This window comes from Chrysochloris asiatica, unplaced genomic scaffold (genome assembly GCF_000296735.1).
Source record: "Chrysochloris asiatica unplaced genomic scaffold, ChrAsi1.0 scaffold00042, whole genome shotgun sequence".
In the NCBI taxonomy this organism is placed as follows: Eukaryota; Metazoa; Chordata; class Mammalia; order Afrosoricida; family Chrysochloridae; genus Chrysochloris; species Chrysochloris asiatica.
This window is the reverse complement of record NW_006408560.1, coordinates 2,156,026-2,178,556: the sequence shown is the minus strand read 5'-3', so window position 1 is coordinate 2,178,556 and position 22,531 is coordinate 2,156,026. Positions and strand designations below refer to the sequence as shown.

The 22,531-nt window shown below is 38.5% G+C and overlaps 1 protein-coding gene across 1 annotated transcript in view; it reads left to right on the top strand.

Annotated features, from left to right (window-relative positions):
* TBX15 (T-box 15) overlaps positions 1 to 22,531 on the top strand; it is a 133,561-nt gene that overhangs the window by 71,942 nt on the left and 39,088 nt on the right. The window contains exons 2-5 of the mRNA XM_006861303.1: positions 1,659 to 1,872; positions 7,386 to 7,487; positions 9,323 to 9,494; positions 10,649 to 10,816. Of these exons, the coding sequence (XP_006861365.1) occupies positions 1,659 to 1,872; positions 7,386 to 7,487; positions 9,323 to 9,494; positions 10,649 to 10,816 (656 nt within the window). The remainder of the gene's footprint in view (positions 1 to 1,658; positions 1,873 to 7,385; positions 7,488 to 9,322; positions 9,495 to 10,648; positions 10,817 to 22,531) is intronic.

Sequence of the window (22,531 nt, the reverse complement as noted above, 5' to 3'; positions counted from 1 at the left end):
CTATATTAGAGCTGTTTAGTCTAAGGTATAAAATTAGATACATAGACATTAAAAATCTAGTGATAAAAAACATTTATTTTCTTTGACAAGTATGATGAGTGGGACTAGTGATTGATTATGGATAAACTAAAGTTTTTGGTTAGAAACTTCCCCTTTATATAGGAGTTTGGTGCAGTTCTGCAGCAATCTGAATGCCCTTCACAAGCAAGGAGAAGGAACTGGAGAGGATGGAGAACAATGACGCTTTGCTCCTTGTGGGCATTGGCAAGGTTGTGGGAGACTATTGCCAGAGATGCTCCCTGAATTTTATAGAGAAACCTGTCAGGGCTAGAATGAAAGATAGACAAAGGAATTGTGGAATGGGTTATTCACAGACCTGCTGCAGGTAAGATGGTCTGGAATTGTCACATTCTTCTTTCATCTCATTCTTTTCTTGTCAAAGACTGATGCTCAAGGAGTTCTGACCCTTGAGAACCTTAAAAAGTCATTTGTCAGAACAAGACTGTGCAGTTTCCAGCCTTTCTTTATACACGTGTCTTATTTATTTTAAAGCAATCAGAGTACTGCATGTTAAATGTGGGTTAGAGAAATAGGTTCTTAGACTTGGCTTATACAATCATGAGATTTAAGAAAACTATACTAGCTAATCTGAATTAGGAAAATCTTAGGATATTCCATTCCTGGCATTAGGTCCTTAAAAGTAAATTTAAACAATTATAGAAAATTCTTCTTTGGTAACTTTGATTCTGGTTTCTCCAACTATGTATGCCCATCCCCTCCCCCTCCAGCCGCTCTCTCCTGGACCACAGAAGACACAGGAAAGGACCATCTGGCCCAGCATGCCAGCTTTTTATTTGGTTGTTCTCAATCCCAACTTCCTGTTTGGGTCACCCCTCCCTCTGCCCATACTTCAGAAACCAATCAAGGTGTCTCCTGAACTCATTTATTCCCTTTGTTTCAGCCGCCTGCTCTGGTAACTTTTTCCATATGCTTACATCCTTGCCTCACAACAGATTTTCCCCAAATCTAAAAATGGCTTGATTAGAAGCTTAGAAAAGGCTCTTTACTCAACTGTATGGCAAAATATTTCTGAAGATACCAAACAACTTTCCATTATTTTTGATGATGAGGGTATATAAGTATAGGAAAAATGATTGTGTTTAAAAATGACTACCTGATGGGGAGTTATGGTGAGTGGAATGGAATTAAAGGAAACATTGTTAGCATTGAATCCTCTGCCCCACTGCCCCCAGTGAAATTGTCTAATCTAGATTTGGAGCATTGGGTTGTAATGATGGTTATTTAAAAAATTTAGCTTTTATTTTTGTTGTTGACTCAGTTTGACCACATTCTCTTCAACATGACATCTATATTCTTCACATTGCCAGTTGTGGACCAGTTTTCTTCAGCTGTTGCTAAAACTTACTAAAATGCCAGGTGTCATGTTGAAAACACAAAGCCTGAATAAAGGTTGTAAATCACACTCACAAAAAACAAACCATAAAAAATAGGAAACCACAAAATCCTGTGCTCTGGAGCTTCCTGCCTCCTTTTTTGTTCACCCTTCTCCCTATACCACACACACTTGTTTTTTTTTTTTTGTGTGTGTGTCAGTACCCACAAGTTTGTCACCTAAGGCTTGATTGTTTCTTTTGCAGATTCTGAGCAGAGCACTGGTTCAGACTCTGAGGTGCTTGCTGAGCGGACTTCCTGCTCCTTTGACACACATCGTGAGCTGACCTCTGGGGCTGCAGGCCCTGTGCCTGCCACCATGTCCTCCATGGAGGAGATTCAGGTGGAGCTGCAATGTGCTGACCTCTGGAAGAGGTTCCATGATATTGGAACTGAAATGATCATCACCAAAGCAGGCAGGTAAGAATACATCCCATGGCCAAATTCAGAGAACAAAAGCAGGAGCTGTTAATGTGTTTTTCCACTTATTTGTAGCATCAGAACAACTTGCCCTCACTTTCTTGTATTTGGACATCTTGGTAAAGTGATCCTGTTGTGTTTTCTATGCTATTTTCCTTAAGCCCAAATCATCATCTCTGTCCTCACAAATGTTTCTCACTTTCAAATGCAGTTTAGCTAGTACTGGAGGCTCTTGGTTTCTTAACAGCTAAAATGTACATTTCTAAAACAATTGCTTACTTCACTTCACCATCCAGTGTTTTTTTTTTTTTACAGTTTACTCTCCCAAACAACAGTTTGCATATTCTAAGGCATTTAAAGCAGTCAGACATTTTGTTGTAAGGATTTTGTAAGAGTTGGTCTTGGTGCATCTTTTGAGCCCTACTTGTTGATCCTTTGTGTTATATTGTTGGCTTGAAATTATGGCAAAGCATTAATGGTGATCTGGAGGAAACTCTTGCAAAATATGTAACTAGTATTACAAAATTTTAAAAACACCGTTTATCTTGAAATATATGCTTCCTGGTCAGTTAACTCTTTTTTTTTTGGTATCATTTAATTTTCCGTAGGTAAGTATCCTTTGGTGCTGGATGCTCAGCGTAAGTTACTTCATTTTAGCTTCACAGCAATCCTGTGAGATAAAATATTAGCATCCTATTTATAGATGAGAGGGCAGAAGCTGAAAGAGGTCAATTAACTTGACTAAAGCCACATGGGGAAAGCTCCAGACTTCTAGACACTCCTGATTCTAAAACAATGGTCTTAACTACTTATAATTCTGCACTAAGAAAGTTATAGTTCTTGCCCTGTGGATTACAAATAAAAATGATTTAGATAAAACTAGATTCAGACTAAACATTAGAGTATACTGTGGTCATGTGCTATCTAATTGGTTCACTCATAATGACCCTGTATAGGGTTTCCAAGGTTATAAATCTTTTTAGGAACAGAAAGTCTCACCTTTCTTCTGCAGTGACTGGTAGATTCAAATTGTTGACCTTGTGGTTAGCAGTCCAGTGCATAAATACGACATCCCCAGAGCTCCTTTGTGTACATAGGAATGTTGGTGTTGTTGTTAAGTGCTGTCGAGTCAATTCTGACCCATAGTGACCCTGTATAGGGTTTCCAAGGAGTAGCTGGTGAGCTTGAACCACCGACCTTGCAGTTCAAACAACTTTGCAGTCTGATGCATTAGCCCACAGTGCCACACATAGGAATTGTTAGTTGAAATTAAACAAAAACATTATTTTACTTTAATATTTTCAAAATCAATCTACATAGTCTCATGGAGAACTAGAAAAGATCTGCTTGAATACTTGTAAGTTTCTTTCATGAACATGGATGGATATTTAATGTAAAAATAATATTTTGATTTGGTCTAATTTACTTGAATGCATATAGAGAAACCCCCCAGTAATGTATAATACCACAAGAACATCAGGTTAAAATGAACATGAAAAATTGGTCATCTTCTTTCTCTTCTGGACCTCTCTTTCTCCTCTAATTTTTTAATAATGAGTGCAACCATTAAAAGTCTACTTAGGAGGAGCAACTCTGAAGGAGTTATTTTCAATATTGTCTCTTTTTCATTGCTTGGACTCCAGTCTACCCCTGATATGCATTTTGAGATGTTAAGGCTTGAAAGTAAACAACGATTGATGGAAAAATTCTTATTTTTTGATAGGGGATTCATTTGGTGAGAGGAAATATTACATTTTGTTTTCCTATAAGAACTTCCAGTTTTGATTTTGGCCATTTACTTTGCACCTCTTGAGTGTGTATCCCAGTAACTCTTGTTTCTGATATCGCAGTGCTCACTCTGTAGATTACATACACTTCAGTAAATTCAGCTCCTTTCAGCACATTTTTGATAATTCTCTTGTGGTGACCATTCATGATTTCTTCTGCAGCATTTTATTTTCCATCTCTCTTGTCTTCACAAATTTACTTTGATATGTGAATGCATCTTGATATTATTCAACACCACCATACAGTTTGTTCTTTAGGCTTCTTGGGGTCATTTGTTTAGGTTTAGAATCTACATTCATTACTTCTGTATTGGACCGTCTAGATGTTGCTGTTTTTGCATATAATTTTTTTGATGTTTTTGCATATAATTTTAATCAGGTTTCTGGAACACCTCAGAAACACATAAAGAAGAATTTCTCTTCTGTGGATTTCTTCCATCCTTTTCCCACTCTCTCAGTTGATTTCTTCTTTCTCACTTCATTTATGTAGAGACCCTTTCAATTTAAATTAGAACTCCCATTTACTTGGGAAATATGAATCCCTGTCCTTCAACCTTCTCAGAGAATTTTAGTCACAATATGTTAGTTCCCACAGGCCAGAATGTAATTCGGTTGATTTGGAACTACTACAGTCTATAGAACCTTCAAACGTTTCATGTACCAACATAATTGGTATGATCAGCACCATGGACAGAGGTGTTTAGAGGGATTAATGGATTTGAAAGACAAAAGAACTCAGTAAATTCAGCCATACTATGAAAACCAAGGAACTCTAGTGTGGCACTGTGGGTTAATGCACTGGACTGCAAAGTTGGTTTGAATCACAAGGTCAGCGGTTCAAGCTCACCAGCTGCTGTGTGTCAGAACCGATTTGATGGCAGTTAACAACCACAACAATTAAAACCAAAGGAACCCTGGTAGCGCTATGGGTTAGCCACTGGGCTGCTAACAACAAGGTTGGCAGTTCAAATCCACCAGCTGCTCTTTGGGAGAAAGATAAGGCTACTTGTTCTTGTAAAGATTTACTGGCTCTGAAGTCTTATTTAGGGTTGCTGTGAGTTGACATCAATTTGATGGCAGTGGGTTTGGTTTTGGTTTATTAAAACCAAACACGCATGTTGTTTTTTGGAATACAAAAAATTATTTTTTTTCTTCAGAGTTGTGACTTCACTTAGTATACTGTTTTAAAATACTGGCAAAGAAAAACCACAACTTTTGGTAAGTTTTTAAGAAAAGTCATGAAATTTTAAAGCAGGGAGGACCTCAGCAATTATTTAGTCCCATTCACTTGTTTTATAGTTGATGGAGTTAAGTGACTTTTCCAGAGTCACACAACACATTAATTTTAGAACTTGAGTACTAGGACGGGACAATAGCATCTTCTCTCAAGTCATATAGTAAGTGTTTCACACAAAACAGGTACTTGAATCACAATATATGCCTTCTTTTCTTGAGGTCATTGAGGAAAGAAACCCATATCTCTCAATAAAACAGTTTCTGTAGGTGACTGATAGGATCTCATTTCTTTATCTCAGCTAGCAAGTGAGAGAACTTTCTCCCAATTTCTGGCAAAATGTCCTCTAAACATTTATATATACAGGGCATTAATAAATCATTGCTATTAAGAAGAGAATTACACAATATGTTCTTAAATGTATAGACCAAGTTTTTGGAAAGAATTAATTTAGCTCAAAGTCCCCAAATCGTAGTGAATGTTAAACTTAGTCATTTTGAGTAGTCCACCTGGTGTGGCGCTGTAGGAGCAGCACCAGACTGCGAACCACAAGGTTGGCAATTCAAACCCACCATCCACTCCTTGAGAGCCTTATACAGGGTCTCTATGAGTCAGAACTGACTTGATGGCACTTAAAAATAACAACAACAACCACCATTAAAATTTACTGGAGCAAAACTAAAATGGTAGGGTTTCTAATTAAAGTTGCAGAGGTTAAAGGGAGAACATCTAAAACATTTTACCAATATGAGCTTCTGAAAAGTTCTCTGTGGGAATGAAGGAATGGATATATGTAGTGTTCTTAATGGATTTTTAAAAACGTAGGCATCAACAGTATTAAAGGTCTATGATACCCTTATGTCATCCTCAAATAAGGTTGTGATGCCACTGACCTACTGCCAGAAGAGATTTGATTTTTCAATTGCTTTTTTCAGGAGAAGTAGTGAAGAATATGGCTAGAGCAGGGAGCCCCACATATAACCAAGCAGTGCATATCTGCAAGATGGCTGTCTGGGGTCAGGGTATGGTCTATGACCGTGAAATGGAGCAAAGCCAATTAAGCCATATGTGGATCAAACTTGTGACCTTGACCTCATTAGCACTGTGCTTTGCCCAGCTCAACTAACTGGCCCCAGATGGTTAAGCTTAATGTAGCATTTTGTATACAATTACCCTAAAAGCACATTCAGGCCAATCCAAATTTTTGCACTGAGCACTTTTTATGTTTTGCCCCTAAATGAATGACATGCAAAGAAAAATCTTGATGTTTTTCTTCTTTCTGATGGTTACAGAAGAATGGTGAACCTTATTCTAGACTTCTTGAACCTAATACCTCTTTTGGGCTGTTTCCTGTCCTCCATTCTTCAATTATAAGAGTAGTTGTAAAGTACCATATCCTGACCTTGCTTGCTTTGGCAAGTTTAACAAGCCATTGTGGTAGTAACAAGGTATTGCCAGAGGCCACCAGAATTCGTTTGTTATTTGCTCCTTATTCCACAGGGTTCTACCTCTAACACACATGTTGACAACCTGAGAATTCTTAGTTTTATGCAGTTAAAAAAAACACATAAAAACCCCAATTTTGGGGACCCTTTGTTTGGGAAGAGATATCACCTTCTTTTTTACCCCTTGTTTTCTTGAGGTTATTTTCAGAGTAGTCATTTTCAAATAGACTTACTCAATTTAAAATATTTCATGATTACCTACAATAAGAAATTTTTTGAATAAAAAGGAAAGTATAAGTTATAATATACTTAATGGTATATTTGAGAATATTATAGTCTAGTTGGCAATGTACAGTATGTGAGGATACATACACATATCTCCACACACATATATAGCTTATTAAAGATGTGGCCCTGTGGGTTACAGTGCTGGACTACAAGGTTGGTTTGAACTGCAAGGTCAGTAGTTCAAGCTCACCAGCCACTTCTTGGAAACCCTCTACACCCTTTCTATGTATTGGAACTGATTCGATGGCACATAACAATGACAACATCAATAATGTAATTAGAGTGCTGGTGTGGCATTGTAGGATAAGCACTAGACTGCTAATGGCAAGGTTGGCAGTTCAAACTCACCAGCCACTTCTTGGAAACTCTATACAGGGTCGTTCTGAGTGGGAACTGACTTGACAGCAGTTAACAACAACAGCGACCATAATGTAGTTAATATATCTAGGGTAATTGTTGTTATGAAGAAGGTAATTATGCCAACTGTATATAAATGTATAGACCAAGGTAGGGTATGGTATGAACCTTATTAGTGTAGGAATCATTGAAGCTAAATGAAGCACTATTTCAGCAATTTAAATCCACAGCATATTTTATAGTGATAATTGTCAATGTAAAAAAAGATAATCCATGAACTTTAGCGAATTAGGAGACATTGGACTGTGTGTGTTTACAGTTTCTAACAAAAGACTCTTCAAGCTTTACTTACGTTGCTCTTCTTTTATTGCTGAGCTTTCTGCTACCTTCTTCCCTTCATAGGAGAATGTTTCCTGCCATGAGAGTGAAAATCACTGGCTTGGATCCACACCAGCAGTACTACATAGCAATGGACATTGTGCCTGTGGACAATAAAAGATACAGGTAATGATGACTATGGAATGTGGAATTGTGGTCATCACCAGCATTCCAAGAGCATTCTTTAAATGTTTTGTTAGATGAAGCATTTTCACAGTGCATTGCATATGGAACAAGGAATGGTAGATATACCAGTGGCCGATGGTGGCGTATCAGGCAGGAAGTAGTAACTAGAGGTAGGAAATTAGGACTTAGTAATGGTTTGGTTTGAAATCCTTCCTATGTCTTCAGAGAGTAGAATTTTATGGTGTTTTACCAAGAGAGTAAAAGTTGAGTGGATCTTAAGTCAGAAATTAATTCAATTAACCTCAAAAGAGCATAATAAATTACATTATGGTGTTTATGGGTGGTCAATGAGTTGGAATGATTTATTTTGGAGAAAGAAAGAAGAGATGGGGCAGTGTAGTACATTCATTCAGTCATGTACCTAATAGATTATTTTATGGAAGATGGAGAGTAAGGATAGAATTGGGTAAGACCTCAAGAAAATCACAACTAATTATAGAGAATTATTGTTAACCATTATGGTGTGGAGCTGTAGGATAAGCAGTGGACCACAGTGTCAGTTCTAAACCACAAGGTCAGCGGTTCAAAACTCATCAGCTGCCTCTCAGAAACCCTATACAGGGTTGCTGTGAGTTAGAACTAACTTGACAGCAGTTTACAACTATAACTGTATGGGTTGTAAGTGAGTGTGAAATAACTCTCTCAATGTCATTAAAAAATCAGAAAGTCTCCATTTATCTTGGATGGCTTATTTCATCTTTTCAGAAGCAAGTAATGGCTTAATGGATCATTTTGATCTCAGTTAAATCAGTGAATCATAGCTTATTTTGGAAAGATCTAAAGTCTGAGAACTCGACCATAAACCCATAGATGTGGAGGTGAGAGATGAATGAGGAAAACCAAGAGTCATACATTGGTGGGGAGAATGGGTTACGATTGGTGGGCTAGATTGTAGGATTTAAGAGAAGGGGCACTTCAGTTTTGTTTTAGAGGATCTTGGGAGTTGTAGTTTTGACTGAGTGTTTCTATTTGCCAGTTCAGTTCCACATGGCCCTTTAGAACTGAGAAACAGTCAAATAACAGATCCAAGGAGAAAGATAACTGGAACAATAGGGCAATTGGCAAAATCTGATACACTGTCCTCCTTTGGTACCAAAGGCATCCATTTCCAGTAGCCTTGTTGGAAAATAATATGGAAGATGATGACACTCAAAACTAGCTTTATCAAAGAGAACATTCACTGGGAAAATATTTGGTGGTTTTTCTGGGAATGACTGCACTAAGGCAAAAGACTTTCATTCTCTAGAAATTCCTCAGAATTCAGAAGAGAAAGCAAATGGTTAACAAGTGAGAAGCTTGGAAGGCTTGAGTTTTACAGGAAAATATGGGAAATGTGTTTAATAAGGAACCAAATCCTGAACAAGTGGCCAAGGGATTGTATAGTTTGCATTTGAAAGGTGAAAGGGTCTTGTAAAACCTCTTTACTATTGGTAGACCCATAGGTTCAGATACCTGCATGCATACAGGGTCACTTGACAAGGAACTGTGAAAATGTCTTCTTCATTAGAGTTGTGGCTTTGACCACAACACTTCTCTGCCTTCTCTAATACACCTCTTCATTCTCATCTGTATTTAATTTTCCTTTGGTATCTCCCGTTCACTTTTTCTCCTTTGTGCTGTGTGTTTCACCCCTATTACTTCTGTATTCTTTATATCTCTTTTGTTGTTGTTGTTGTTGTTGTTTGTTTGTTTCTTTCTCCTATCTCTACTTGTTTCGTGGGCTTCTATTCACCCTTTATGTCTATCTCTGAATTCTTCTCTCTCCTCTATCTCAGATATGTATATCACAGCTCCAAGTGGATGGTGGCAGGCAATGCTGATTCCCCCGTGCCCCCAAGAGTTTATATCCACCCTGACTCTCTAGCTTCTGGAGACACCTGGATGAGACAGGTGGTCAGTTTTGACAAACTTAAGCTGACCAACAATGAATTGGATGATCAAGGACACGTGAGTCAAACAATCTCTCTCCTTTCTTCCCTCTTTCCATTTTCACTCTAGAGATGATTATTCCAAGGATTTTCAGGCAGGTAAAACAAGACAATGTCATTTTAAATCTTAAAAGTACGAATAACAATTTTAAAAATTCTTCTTATCAAATTTTATTTATTGCAAGTCCACTATTTAGAAAACATCTGCTATATATCAGACAAAATGTTGTATCAAAGTGCTGTGCTGCAGAGACTAACAGTCCTATCAGGGAGGCAAGACAGAAATACATGACAGATTAAACAGCAGTAAAAGAGATAACTACATTCAGTAGAATAACTTACAAAGCAATAACCTTAGAGAAACATCTGAAGTGACAGTTTGGACTGATTGGTCAAGGCATTTATGAATTTATGAGAGAAGACTAGGTTTTAAGTCTTTCCAGGTATAATTTGATAATGAATATTAGTAATTTATTTGGGGGAGTAAAATTTGTATTGAGTTTTCTTGAATGTCAGGATCTATGCTGAGTGCTATCAGAAGATTGAAAAGAAGCTAAAGTCATGAATTATGGTTTTTCTATAATTCTCATCTAACATAAAAGAACTTCTAGGAATGCAACTCGTGTCAAACAATGACCTGTAGCATTTAAAGAAAGCATGAGCTCATGCTGAAAATTTGAAGTTGGAGCAAACAATTTGTTACATGTAAGAGACTCTGAGAATTTTTTAGTGGAGTGCTGTCCACTGATAACCAGAACAGCCATTTAGCTTTTATCCAATCAATGCAAACATATATATCTACCATCCATGATTGAGATACCTGGTTCTTTCTAGTGCTATGCAGTTACTAATTCCTCCTGCCATGGACATGTATAAGTGGTCCCTGGGTGGTGCAACAGTTACGTGTTCAACTACTGTGTGCAAAAAGTTGGCAGTCAGAGGTACCTCAGAAAGCAGGCCTATGGAGAGTAAGTCTAGTATGGTATACATGGGGGCATCATGAGTCAGAATTGGGACTAATGGCAAACAACTAGAAGTTTCTTGTGCCTCTCATTTTCAACCTGTACTTTTTCCATAGTGCTTCTATCTTCTGATTTATTGTGCACATGAGTTTGAAGAGATATAAGGACCTTAAACCCAACCTTGGTATAATATTTCCCCTTCTCATTTCAGATCATTCTGCACTCTATGCACAAATACCAGCCTCGAGTTCACGTGATTCGTAAGGACTTCAGCAGCGACCTTTCTCCCACCAAGCCTGTCCCCATTGGGGATGGTGTGAAAACATTCAATTTTCCTGAGACTGTGTTCACCACAGTCACAGCCTACCAGAATCAGCAGGTAAGAGGCTGCCCGTGGAAGCCTTCTGTTACAACTGCTTTGAAAAGAGTTTGTTTTTTTTTATATTGCTTTTGGTAAGAAATGCTTAGCCTTTCTTCATGGCACTGAAGAGTTGGAATGTGAGACACCAGACTTGTAGTGCTCATAGGGCTTTAGTGATGACAACACTGTAACATCTAGTAGCAGCTGGGCTCATCTAGATTTAGATCAGAGACAAGATCTTTGACCAAGAGGACCAAAGCTCCTGTTATATTCATGTTTCTCTGTACTTGTATCCGTATTCATGATCTCTACAACATCCAGGCGGTAGAGATCTGGGATTCTTTTGTAAGTACTAAGGGATTCCTTTGTAAGTTGTTAAGTGCTGTCCAGTCATTCCAACTCATAGCAACCCTGGATAGGGTTTCCCAGGAGTGACTGGTGAATCTGAACTGCTGACCTTACAGGTAGCAGTCCAGTGTGTATCCTACAGTGCTACACCAGGACTCCTTTGTAAGTACTGAGGCTTTAATCATGCTTTCCCTCGTACCTGCAAATTTATATATCTTCCTCCAACATGTTATATATATCAAGCTCATCAAGACTCTCAAACTCCACAAGATTCATCATTTCCATTTTCAGATTAATTTACCTCTAGGTGATCAACAGTCACACCTAAACTCTGTTTTTATGTCTGTGAAATAGTTCATTCATTCCACAAATATTTATTATGGATTTACTATGTTCAGACTTAGTGGAGAAATAAATATAACTGGATAAGACTTATTTCTCTCATAAGAACAAGGAGTCTACGATGAGAGAAAGATACAGAGATATGTCATTATAATATAGTGGAATAATTAAAAAAGGAGATGTGGACAGGTTGTTTCTTGGCTTGAAGAATGAGGTTTTTCTGAAGAGTTGAAGGTTCACCTAGCATTGAGACACACATATGAATTAGCCAGGTTAATGGAAGAAGGAGATGTATGGGTAGGGAAAGGAGAAGGAGAAGCCAGGTCTGGAATTATTGTGGGCATTCCAAATAATATGTTTAGAATGGTGTTTGGAGAAGACTGACTGAAAGGTCTTACTGCTGGTCTCAGTCTGTATTATTCCCTAGAAGTCATGTGTGAATCTTTATTGTGAAAGTTGGGTTGTATTTCATCATTTCATAAAGTGCCTAACTTCTAAGATTCTCCTGTGAATCTTCTCAGAAACATATTCATATTAAGAGTTTTTGTTTATTTGTTTTTTGCTTATCCTTCTTAAAAACTGCATATTTTTATTTTGAGACTGTTCAAAGCAAAATAAGGAGCCTTGGTTGTGGTATAGGATAAGCACTGGATTGCTAACTGCAAGGTTAGAAGTTCAAATCTACCAGCTGCTCCTTGGGAGAATGATGAGGCTGTAAAGATTTATAGCCTCAGAAACCCTTTATAGGATCACTGTGAGTGGGTTTGGTTTTTTGGATTGAAGCAAATGAACTTAGAGTATTATGAAACTAGAAAGCTAAGTTTACATTTGCAGTGACAGAAGACCAAACCTGGGTATCTGAATCCGTTCTACCTCCTCTCCCTCCCTCCCTCCTAGGCAGTGTTTCTGCTTCTGAGTGTATTCTACTCATATAAGTGTTTTGTCTACATTGTAGACGGAGGCACATCAGTGATGGTTTGATGGAAGCAGGATACCATGGTTTAGATCATGGAATTTGGCAGCAGACATACCTGGTTCAATTTCTGACCTTTTCACTAAAACGCTGTGTGACATTGAGCAAGTTTCTGAACCGCTTTCAATTTGTGTTTCTTAATCTGTATGTACCTCATAAAGCTACAAGGATTCAATGAGGGACGATGTATAAATTCACTGATGCAATAGTGACATTCAGTTGATAGCAGTTGGCCTATATTTCTCCAAAGCTGGGTCTGTACAGGCATGCACATAAGTGGGGAACATAAACTATTTTAAAGAATCAATTGTAAATTGTTCATTAAGAAAAAAGTAGAATGGAAGAGTTACATTGGCTCTCAAAGGGATTAGATTAGAATCAATAAGGTAACTGCTTTGATTTTTGTTCTCATGTCATGTTAGTGAATTCGTGATGTGCTGACATTCAAAATAGGTGAGTCATATTCAATTCCTCCCATTTTGAGATCAAGATAACAGCTTTTGCCTGTTTAAGAAGCCCACAATTCCTGTATAAATGAATAAGCATAATTGTTGAACATTTACTTTGCTTTGTAGATATGATCTAACAGAATATAATGCCTTCTAATAATACAAAAGAACCACAGGTCTTTTCCCTTTGGGAATCTTAAAGTCTGCATTCTGCAAATCAGAATTGGTATTTAACAAAATTTAGATTTGTCATGATGCCAGATAGTATAAATTGTTCTCTTTCTGAACTGTGTCTACCTATTGCTGTGTTTTTAATTTCCTTGAACATTCTAGAATAAGAACAATTATTTTGTTTTTAAAGTTTTTATTGTTAATTGAGTGATAGTTTACATGGGAGAACATTGGTTTTACACTCATCATTTCATTACAATGATTATAATCTCCTCTGTGCATCATCATTCTTTGCTTCCATTCCCTGTTTTTTTGGGGGAAGAGGTATATACATAAAAACACTCAGGAATATATAATAAATTACATAACCAAAGGAAACATTCTGTAAGCCTTCCTATTGACCACCAGCACTCAATCTTTCTCTTTCCATGAGTCTAGAGTCCTCAGCTGTTCTATCTCTCTATGTCATCATTTCTATCTCCATCTCTGGTGTCACTTCTTCTCTGGATAAGGTCCCACATTCTACTTGTTCTTCTCCATTGATGGTCCTTGGGTTCTCTGTTCCTGGACTGTAAGATTAACCACTCCCCTGTTTTTGTTACAAAACTTCTACCTTTATAGTTGTGACAGTTGCAATTAGTCATGGTAACAGTTACTCACTATTGAATTATAAGAATCTTATCCCCATCTCTTTTCACCAGACCTGTCTAGACAAGATAAAAATCATTCACTGGGGACTCTATTTTCCCCCACAGTCTTAATCTAAACTCCCTCTTGAAAATTGTAAGCCAGTCACTTCGTGCCATTATCACCTCCTAATTTAAGGTAACCACTGTCCAAGTTGCCTATCCGTATCTACCCTGTATACAGAGGGGATAGCATTGATACTTGATGTGAAGACTCCTTCCCTCTCAGTTGGTATTTTGAGGTACGACATCTACAAGTATAGGTCAAGTTTGTCACAATGAATATTTTTGACCAAATTATTTACTTCCTCTTCTTTTTTAAGAGAATTTTAGGAGACCTATACAAAAGCAGTTAGGTATTTACTGCTAACTGAAAGGTGGATGGTTCAAACCCACCAACCACTCTAAGAGAGCAAGATGAAACTTGGACCAGAAAAGATTTAAATCTTGGAAAACCCTACATAGAGTCACTGTCAGTCAGAATGGATTCCATGGAAATGGGTTTGGTTTAGTTTGTGAAAAAGTAAGGAAAATACTGGTAGGCCCTCATAGGAACATGTTTGAGGAACACATGCAGGAAGGACAAGAGTGATGGAATGGAATTGTGTTGAAATGTCACCCTGTCATCCTAAGGCAAGTCAGCATCCTTTTCCACAGTCACCATTGGGCTCGTCATTTGGAGACTTGGGTCTTAGTCCTAAAATTTCCACTACCTACCGATATTACTCTGAGCAGATTACTGTAGTTCCCTGAACTTGAATTTCTCCTTCTAGAAAATAAGGAGTCAGCCTATGCTTTACTGGGTCCTTTCTATCTATGGAATCCTAATTGCTTCTCCTTTTTTCTGCATGTTTTTCTTGAAAATTGGGAGCAATGTGTTGTCATCAAATAGAAACAATTCACAGAGGTTTTCTGTGTATGAAAATGATTAAAGTATATTTATAAACTACATTTTAAAATTCCCACAATACTATAGATCGATACATTTTTAGCAAGTCTATACTTGAAAGGTTGTGATGTGCTGTGGAGTTGCTTCTGACTCATAGTGGCCCTTCATAGCATTTCCAAGGCTGTAAATCTTTATGGCAATAGAAAGTCTCATCTTTCTCCCATGGAACAGCTGATAGTTTCGAACTGCTGACCTTAAGGTTCGCAGCCCTTAAGCTTGAAGGCTAAGGTGTGCCTGACCCAAGCCATGGTATTTTCAATAACCTCATATGCATGCAAAAGCTGTACAGTGAGTAAGGAAAACCATAGAAGAATTGATGCTTTTGAGTTATGGTGTTGGAGGAGAATATTGAAAGTGCCATGGGCTGCCAAAAGAACAAACAGATCTGTGTTGGAAGAAGTGCAGCCAGAGTGCTCCTTGGAGGCCAGGATGGCCAAACTCTGTCTCTCATACTTCAGACATATTGTCAGGAGGGACCCGTCTCTGGAGAAGGATATAATGTTTGGTAGGGTGGAGGGTCAGAGGAAAAGTGGAAGACCCTCAGCGAGATGGATTGGCAAAGTGGCAGCATCAATGGGCTCAAGCATGGCAATGATAGTAAGGTTGGCCCAAGATCGGGCAGTGTTTTGTTTGCTGTGCATAGGGTCGCTATGAGTCAGTACCGACTCGATGGCACTTAACAACAACACTTGAAAGATGGGAGCATGGTATTTTGTTCTGACAAACAAAGTATTCCAAACATACTGTTCACTGGAGTCCTGGTGTGGCACTGGAGGACAAGCACTGGACTGCTAAACACAAGGTTAGCAGCTCAAACTCACCAGTCACTCCTTGGAAACCCCTATACAAGGTTGTTATGAGTCAGAACTTTACGGCATTTAATAACAATCATATACTAATCATTAAGGTGACCTGGTGGTGTCATGGGTTAAGCCTTGGGCTGCTATCCACAATGTCTGTAGTTCAAACCCATTAGTCACTTCAAAGGGAGAAAGATGAGGCTGTCTGCTCTCATAAAGATGTACAGTCTCAGTAGGAACAGTTGTATTCTCCTATAGGGTAGCTGTGAGTCAGAATCTACTTGATGGCAGTGGATTTGATTATACTATTCATTTATGACAGCTCTTATTCCTCTCCACTGTTGAATTCTACTGAATTCCATTTTGTTTCCCAGGCTGGACACCTAACTTTCCTCACATCTAGTCTACTAGTAAACTCTGTTGTTTCTATTGCCAGAATGGAATATTTTCTTCTTTCTAATTAATTGCTTCTGTATTTTTCTGGTCCTGCCCTTTCCCCACCTCGAGTTGTTGTGACAACTTCTTAATGAGTCAGTTGGGTTAATGTGACACAGACTTACTGTGTCATGAGCCATCACACACATCATTGCCAATCTGGCACAACCCTGATTTCATCATTTCTCGCTCAGAAATTGTCAATGACTCCTCACATTGCCTAAGGAATAAATTCCAGGATCCTCAGTTCTTCTTATAAAGGCCATCTGTGGTTATCCACCAACTACATTTCTAGCCTCATTTTTTCATTTTTCCCTATCACACATCCACAAAAGTTCAGCAATCTAGACAAATTTTGACTGTTTCTTACACTTTGTAGTTGGCATGCATTTGCATGTACTGTTGTCTTTCCCGGGAATGTACTTTCCCTTCATCTTGTTTCCATTTAGATCCCATCATTCTTCAAGTTTGGTGCATACACTATTCCCTTCTACTTTACTTATTTCTTCAGCTGCAATTGAATTCTCCTTCCCTAAATTGTCAGGACACAGCATCTCTCTCATGCCTTTGATCACATTCTAACCTATGTGTTTGTGTATCCAGTATTTCAATATTTTAAGCTTTTTAAGAAATTGTGTCTTATGGTGGAAAACACCAGGTTGGAAGTAAAGAGATTTATATTTAGACCCAATTCTGCAGCTGACTGGCTGTACTGCCTTTGGCACATCCACCTCAGTATTCTCATTTGCAAACTCATGGTTCAACTTTGATCAGTGCTTCCCCATTACCAGTCCATGGAGAAATTTTTTTTGGGTACAATGAAAAAAAAAAAAAGGCTAATGTAGGGATTTTTCACAGATCTAAACAAATTTAACTTAATAGACTGTACATACAAAGTTAGATAGTGGATGTCAAGTCATCTCTGCTTCATGGTGACCTGTGTACAGCAGAGTGAAATGTTGTCTGGACCTGCACCATTTCCATGGTTGCCAGCATTGTGGCTATTGTGCCAATGCATTTTGCCTTCACTATCTCTTCTAACATCATTGGTGATGGGTCCTTTTCCAGGGATTGGTATCTCCTGGTGATGTGCCCAAAGCAAACAAATCAGATAATGTTCCGTTGTGATCCGTTAGGTTTATGTTGGCTAATTTTTGTCACTAGATCATCAAGTTTTCCGTCCTTGTCTGCTTTAGTCTGAAAGCTGTGCTGAAATCTGTCTACCATGGGTGACCACACTGGTATTAAAATATCAATGGAGAGCTTCTAGAATCACAGCAATACACAGCCATCGCAGTTAAACAAACTGACACAGAGGTGGTAGTTAATAGACTGTACATTATTTTATTTTATTCTTCCTACTATTTTGATACAGAAATGTAATTTATTTTGTGAAATGATGATACCAAAGGATAGTAGATAGATGTTTACTCTCTTCACTTGGTAGAATATTAAAAAAAAATTGGGTTATCTATATTGATCTTTCACATGTTGCGGGAACTTAGAATGAACCTATGAAATTCTGGAGCCCAGAAACCACTAATTAAGAATGGACTGTTCCTGGTGTAGGATAAGCACAGGGCTGCTAATTCCAAGACTGGTGGTTCAAACCCACCAGCTGCTTCTCAGAAACCCTATACAGGGTGGCTATGAGTCAAAACGGACTCAAAGACACTTAACAACAACAACTTTCATCTTCATAATTCTAAGATATCTGTCTTTCTTACAGTGCATAGCGTTGACAATATGTTCAGTGAATGAGTGACCAATTGAATGAGCAACTAGCCAACACATCTCTACTACCAGTTTTCTGGTAGGTTTACTTGTGTGACTATAAATAGTAGTGAAGTTGAAGAAAGTATTTCTATTTCAGTGTAATGTTTTATGCTTTTCTTTCCTCTTCTCCATTCCTTCTCTTACCCTTACTGACTGACCCACAGGACCCCAGGACTGCTAGCATATTGAAGTTATTCCTATTATTTGCTCTTGTACTGCCAACTTGGCAGGTCTGTGACTGACAGAAAGATAGACCATGCTCAGAATCTCATTGTAGGGAATAAAGTGGTAGAAGTGGAAATAAAGGTGACTCTACGCTATTTTTTCTTGGAAGAAGCTGACGCCTACATGTCCTCATGGAATTAGCAGAAATTTCCACTGCAAAATCTTTGTCATTTCTAAGGCAAAAAGACTGTTGAGCCTCGATCCCCACCCCGACTCCAAACAGGAAAGTAAATTTAAAAAGCCACAATCCTGTTCTCCCCAGGTAACATAGTCTCATTTCTTGATGAGAATTGGCTACAAGAATCAGATAGGAAGTCTGAAACCACAGCCAGTTTTGTATAAGCAAATCCAGTAGGATTTCTGAGCCACTCATTATATCCTAAATGATTGAGCCAGTTTTACCATCAGATCAGTGCAAAATATTTCTTTTCATACAAGCTACGTTTTTGTTTGTTTGTTTATTTTTCAAAAACTCCCAATGGAAAATCTTTTAGAAAATATGGTAAAAAAAATATAAAAACAGCTGAGAGTACATGAGTAAAGGAAGGCCCTTTCAGTCTTGGTATTAAAAAATCACACTCAGAATATTTAAGTTTCATTTTCTTTGTAGGTCATGCTATTTATGTCTGCACTGTACATTGTGAGGAGTGCTTCATTTATTAATTGCCTCTATGTTTGTTACTTGGCTAAAAAATCAGCGAGAATGATTAAAATTAATTGTGGCAAGCCAGCAGCCACCCCTTCAACTTGTCTCAGTCTTCAGTAACGCAGGCTACATAAATCAGAATAGGGTTATGGAAATAAAATCACTGTAGAAAATTATTCTTCCACAACCTCTGAATTTTCCATATCTCCTCGTAATCACTGGACTAAGGTTAGGCAAGATGCCTTTAGAATAGAGACTTGGTGTGGCACTGTAGGATAAGCATTGGACTGGTTACCCCAAGATCAGCATTTTAAACCCATCAGCCACTTTTGGAAACCCTTTACAGAGTTGCTATGAGCTGGAACTGACTTGAAGGCACACAACAACAACAACAAAAACTATAGAATGGGAACCCTGGTGACATAGTGGGCTACACTGCTGAATCACAAGGTCAGCAGTTTGAATCCACCAGCCTTTCCAAGGGAAAAAGGATGAGCCTTTTTGCTCCCATAAAGATGATAGCTTTGGAAACCCAATACAGGGTCGCTATGAGTAGAAACCAACTTGACAGCACACAGCCATCATTATCATCACTATAGAATAGCTTTAGCTACATAGGAAGTTGCTAGTCGGCCTTCTTGTGACTGGAAAGGGCAATGAAGACTTTTTTCTGTAATGCCTTCAGGGAAAGCACACGGGATGGAAAGAGTTGTTTGATCTAATTTCTCTAAGGCTTTGTCATGCGTTGAGACTAATGATTTCATAGTTGAGACTGGTTGAGACTAGTGATGTCATAGTTGAGACTGGTTCTCACATTGTCATTCATTTTACTTTTAAAAGGCATTCGCACAATGGCTGCAATTATGGGATCAAATGTAGCAATGTTTGTGAGGATGTCAAAAAATTGTAGGCAGTTTTATTCTGTTGAACATATGGTCATTATGAGAACTGACTCAATAACACCTAACAACAAAAAGATAGACATGGTTCCAGTCCATAATCCAGGGGGAAGACAGACAGCAAATAAGTCAACAAAGAAACGAAGTAAGTGTGTAATTACCAAATGGGTTAAGAGCAAAGATGGAAGTACACTGGGTGAAGTTAAAGTGAGTAACAGAGGTTATGGAAGCATTTTTATACACTAATCGTATATTTATTATTGTATACTGATTTATGGAGCTCTGGTAGCGTAGTGGTTACGAATCGGGCTGCGAACCTTAAGGTCAGCAGTTCGAAACTATCAGCCGCTCCGCGGGAGAAAGATGAGGCTTTCTACTCCCGTAAAGATTTACACCCTTGGAAACCCTGTACAGGGTTGCTATGGGTCGGAACCGACTCGACGGCACTTCACAACAACAACAACAACAACAACAACTGATTTATGGGTCTGAGTTAATGACTACACAAATGTAAGGAAGACCTCTCTCAGGTGATGACACTTAGACTGAGACTTAGGACAAGGAGTCAGCTATGTGAAGAGCATTCTTGTGTGGGGTCAGAGTAAGTGTAAGGGGCTGAGTAGGAAAAGAGCTTGACACAGAATTGGTATAGCAGCTCAGTTTGTCTGGAGCCTATGGACCAGAGGAGAGAGGAGTATGAGTGGATTGGCTCTTATCAAAAGTAGCCAGGGCTTGTTGGTTCTGCAAATTTCCATATGTAAGGAGTTTAGGTTGAATTCTGAATGCAGTGGCAGTCACAGAAAAGAATGCCATGATGATTCAATTATGTGTTGGCAAAGATTGTTTTGTGGAGAAGAGACTGGACAAAATGGAAGCAGAGAAATTAGTCTGAAGGCCATTCAGAATAGTTTAGTCAAGAGATATGGTGATCTGTATTGAGAAGGGTCTGGGGTGGAGATAGGCAGCCATATTTGAGAATAACTTGAAACTACCAGCAGTTCCACAGGAGAAAGATGAGGCCATCTGCTCCCGTAAAGATTTACAGCCTCGGAAACCCTGCACAGAGTTGCTATGATTCGGAGCCGGCACTTAACAACAACAACATTAAACACTAGTATCGACTAGTGTTGAACATTAGCTATTCAAATGTGTTGTATATGTGTGTATACCTATGAAAGGGCGTAAAAATTTTGGAAAAATGGAATTAAAAGATAATAGCATTTTCCCATGGACTTTTTGAAGCCCTCTTGTGTATATATCAGTTGCTGTTGTGATGATTCCAATTCATGGTGATTCCGTGTGTGTCAGAGTAGAACTGTGCTCAATAAGATTTTCAATGACTGATTCTGTTTGAAAGTAGATAACCAGGTCCTTCTTCACAGTCACCTCTGGGTGACTTGAATTGTCAATTTTCCAGTTAGCAATCAAGCTCATTACCCATTTTCACCACCCTTTCTCTCTATAAACATATATATGTATCCTTCTCCATTTATATCTGAACTAATTTTTCTTAAAATGCTCTCTCTCACCCTTTCTTGGGGTAGAGTAAGGGAGACTGTAAACTTTCCAATTCTATTTGTGGTTAGCTGGGTCGGTACTGACTCTAAGGCACCTAACAACAACATACCTCCATGTAGGTAGGTGCCCCAGTAGCATAGTGGGTTATGTGTCAGGCTGCTAAGTAGCATAATTTGGTTTCTGAGGTGCTGTAGGATAAATATTGGACTACAAAGTTGATTTGAACTGCAAGGTCTTTGGTTCAGATTAATTAGTCACTCCTTGGAAACCCTATACAAGTTCACTACAAGTGGAAACTGACTTGACAGCACTTAACAACAACAACAGTAGCTAAAATTGCTCTTTTTGCCTACATTGTTGTTGTGAGAATGAATTCCAACTCACAGTCAACTCATAGTGCCCTTATATAGGGCAGAATAGGACTGCCCCATAGAGTTTCCAAGGCTGTAATCTTTATAGAAACAGATTACCAGGTATTTTTCTCACAGAACCACTGGTGGGTTCTACTAAGTGCCAACCTTTTGGTTGAGCATGCTCAACCATGGAACCACTAGGGCTCCTTTTTCTGCCTATTTGTAGTTGTTATTAATTGCTGTTGAGTCAGTTCCACTTCATAGTGACCCTGTATAGGGTTTCTGAGAAGCGGCTGGTGGGTTTGAACCACCTACCTTGCCTATAAGATAATCTAAATGCCTTGATGTGGTCTCAAGTCAGCCTCTCTAAGCTTCTTTCTTACTTATTCCTCTTCCCATGTCCTATGCTCTAGGAAAACTCCTCAGTGTTTCCTGACTATGCTTCATTTGTTCTCACTTTAATGCTCTGGCTTGTATGGGATCTTTTTTTATGAAATACTTCTCTTATTTCTTTCTCTCCTTCTTGTATTTTTATCTATTAAAATCCTATACATCCTCTAAGACTATGCTCTCAAACTCCTTCCAATATAAAACTTCAGATTCTTTTGTTGTTGTTGTTAAGTGTCATAGGTTCCAACTCATAGCCACCCTGTATAGGGTTTCCGAAGAGACTGGGATTGAACCACCAGTCTTGAAGTTAGCCATCCAGGGTTTATCCTGCAGCACTACACCATGACCAAGGCTAAGAGTTCTTTGGTTGCTTGGTTGATTGATTATGTGCCATGGAGTTGGCTTCCACTCATAGTGACCCTGCTTAGAGTTTCAGAACAGCCTCAGAAACCCTGTGCAGGGTCACTATGAGTTGGAACCGACTCCACGGTACTTAACAACAACAACAACAACAACAACAACAAAATCTTTACGGGAGCAGAAAGCTTCATCTTTCTCCCATGAAACAGCTGGTAGGTTTGAACTGCTAACCTTGAGGTTAGCAGCCCAACTCATAACCACTATGCCATGGAGTAATTGCTATTTTTTCTAGGCTTTCATGTCATTTTGTCTTTATTGTGATTCATACCACTTTTTGCTGTATATTGTAACTATTAGTATATATTCCTATTTTTTCTTCTAGACCATATGCTCCTACAGGGGAAATACTAATT